Source organism: Triticum dicoccoides, chromosome 4A (assembly GCF_002162155.2).
Source record: "Triticum dicoccoides isolate Atlit2015 ecotype Zavitan chromosome 4A, WEW_v2.0, whole genome shotgun sequence".
In the NCBI taxonomy this organism is placed as follows: Eukaryota; Viridiplantae; Streptophyta; class Magnoliopsida; order Poales; family Poaceae; genus Triticum; species Triticum dicoccoides.
The window spans coordinates 746,948,369-746,951,196 of NC_041386.1; the positions used below are offsets into that span (position 1 = coordinate 746,948,369).

General features: G+C 48.0%; 1 protein-coding gene across 8 annotated transcripts in view; it reads left to right on the forward strand.

Moving 5' to 3' along the window:
• The window catches only part of LOC119288419 (F-box protein At4g00755-like), a 6,663-nt gene continuing 3,835 nt past the window's right edge, over positions 1-2,828 (forward strand). For 3 of the 8 annotated variants that reach the window (XM_037568038.1, XM_037568042.1, XM_037568041.1), the window contains exons 1-3: positions 1-486; positions 711-1,112; positions 1,240-1,415. In XM_037568038.1, the coding sequence (XP_037423935.1) occupies positions 300-486; positions 711-1,112; positions 1,240-1,415 (765 nt within the window). In that variant the 5' untranslated portion in view covers positions 1-299. Of the gene's footprint in view, positions 487-710; positions 1,113-1,239; positions 1,416-2,164; positions 2,261-2,420; positions 2,494-2,828 lie in introns of all 8 variants that reach the window. The other 5 variants (XR_005141187.1, XM_037568040.1, XM_037568037.1 and 2 more) reach the window with 5 other exon arrangements.

The following is a 2,828-nucleotide window of genomic DNA, read 5'->3' on the forward strand; positions in this document are numbered from 1 at the left end:
TCATTTTTTCCCCCGAAAAAGGAGACTGCACTCCTGGTCATCAATTAATCGATGCACAAAGTCACATATAAACCTTTGGTGTTTGTTTATTGAAGTGGCTGGATCTTCTAATCAGTTGGGGCACAAGAAACCCAGCCAGACCTCCCTCTGCAGATGCATTGAAAATTTTAAAAGCAGAGCTTAGCACGGTTATGCACAGTGCAAGAGATAAATCATACATCAAGTCCAGGCATGGTTGAAGGCTATATTTGAATACTACTCTCTATTTTTGTCTAGGTTCGTTTGTGTGACGATAGTGGATGAAGGATTCCTCCTGCTCGTCCTCCTTGTCGGCGGCGGGCCTCGTCGACACCTCACCCACCGTCTTCACCATGCTCGACCACCCAGCCGACCTCGCCCGCGCATCAGCCACCATCTTCACCATGCTGGATGACCCCGCCGACATCGCCCGCGCATCCGCCGTCTCACACTCCTGGCGTCAATTCGGTTCGTACCAATTCCTCTCTCTTTCTGGATCTGACCTATGCCTCCCTCCCTCGCTATGCATCCATATTGTCTGTATCTGGATTCTAGATTCCGCTCTTGCTGCGGAATAGTACTGATTTCCGGTCCATTCGAGCTCAAATCGCGGAGGTCACCATGCCACCTGCTGCTAATTTGCTCTGCTACGCTACCTTGTTTCTGTTATGAATATCTCTTTTCTTATCCAGTTATTGCCAACCAGTTCAGCAAGCTGCAGTGCCTACGGGCCTGCCCGGAGGTGTCCACCTTCATGCACGTCGATGTCACCACCTCCGGCTCCAGCACCACCACCACCACGCGCCAGGATCAGCCCTACCGGGACCACAGGGTGTACACGCACCTCGCCCATAGCCTCCTCTCGGAGTACATGCCCAGGGACTGCATCATCCACTGCATCGGCGCGTCCAGCACTGACGAATACCCCATGGAGACCATCGAGAACACCCTTCACCGCCTCGACCAGCTCAACTTTAGACCCTGCTACTGGTCCAGCCGCGGCAACAGGGATCCCGCCGCGCCCGAGTGCCTCATATACAGGCTCCAGGCGGATCTGTGCCTCGTCGATGAGATCAAGATGAAGCCCTACAAAGGTTTGTTGTCCAAAGACAATACAAGACTGCAGTGCAGCACAGCATTCTTTCCTTCTGTATGGTGCAAAAAAAAAAGAAAAGAATGACATAAGTGCCTGGTGTGTTAATTAACTTCATACTTTTGCAGCACTTTTCCAGATTGGTGACCCGATATATTCGGCAAAGAGCATCCGGTTCCAGATGGGCTATCCAAGGTCACCGCTACGCCCTGAAGCACTTGTGTGTGATGAAAATGAGGGACAGTTGATTGACGACAGAAACTATGTCTGGACCTACACATCTCCAGAATTTCCAGTGCTGCAGGTCAGTTGAGACTTAATAATGATATTCACAGGCTCATTATTTTTACCTGTTGAACACTGGATCTCGTGCATAAACGAGCCATACAGCTGAGCCAGAACTTTCTTGAAAGGCCCAACATGAAGAAACTGCATTTGATCAATATATTATACGGATTTGCTAAAACTCATTCGAATGCTTTTTTCTTTGGTCTCATTCACTTTTGTGTCCGTTGGATCAAAACGCTCCGCGATTGGTGTTGTCCAGGTGGAGAGCTTCGACCGACTGTGAGGCGCGGCTCATATGTTGTCCCGCTGCGGCCCATCTGTTGTTTATGTGGTAGGGCTCCATCCTCCTCGCACTTGCCGTCAGGCCCGGACCGTTTTTCTACACAGAAAGGCCAGGTCTGCCTAGGATATACGAGTAGACTCCTTTTCTCCTCTTCTCCGTGGCGGCTGTTGTACATGTTTATTTTATTTCTTTTCCTATTTTTTTCTGTTCATTGATGCGAAGTGCTTAGCAGATTCATTTTCTACAGTGCTTTGTCCAGTCAGTATACTGTTAGTGTAGGTTTTCAGTTAGTTTTTTGTCTTTTCTTTATCTACACAAATCTTGTTTTATTTGATTTCCTCCTATATGGAACAAACTGCAGAAAAATAGTAAATTAGCTCTTTGTTTTTCAGGCCCTGATTAATTAACTAGTGTATACATTTTTTTGTGTTCTTTGCCATAATTGCCCCAGTTGCAAATCCACCATTGGCTCGTAATTGTAGGGCCCGCACGTCACTTGCAACTCGACCATCGACTCGCAACTCGGTGGGGGGTGTTTACTCGATGCCAGTTACAACTCGACCCTGGATTCATAACTGGTATCTTTTTTTTATCTTTCTTTTTCATAATTGCCCCTGTTGCAAGTTCACCATCGACTCGCAACTCGGTGGAGGGGTGTTTTACTCGATGCCACTTGCAACTCGACCCTGGATTCGCAACTGGTATCTTTTTTGTCTTTCTTTTTCATAATTGCCCCAGCAACTCGGTGGGGCCGTGATGACACTTTGCAAGTAGACCCTCGACTTGCAACTCGACCGTAGACTTGTAATTGGTATGTTGTATTCTTGTCTCGTAATTTCCCAGTTACAAGTCTACCATCGACTCGCAATTTGCGGGCCCCACATGCCACTTGCAACTCGACCATCGACTTGCAACTCGATTTTTTTTGTAGTTTGTAATTGCCCTAGTTGCAAGTCCACCATCGACTCGCAACTGTGGGGTGCCCGCATGCCACTTGCAACTCAACCATCGACTCGCAACTTGTGGGTGCCCGCATGCCACTTGCAGGTAGACCATCGACTCGCAACTAGGATTGTTTACTCAATGCCACTTGCAACTCGACCATCGACTTGCAACTCGGATTTTTTGTAGTTTGTAATTGTCCTA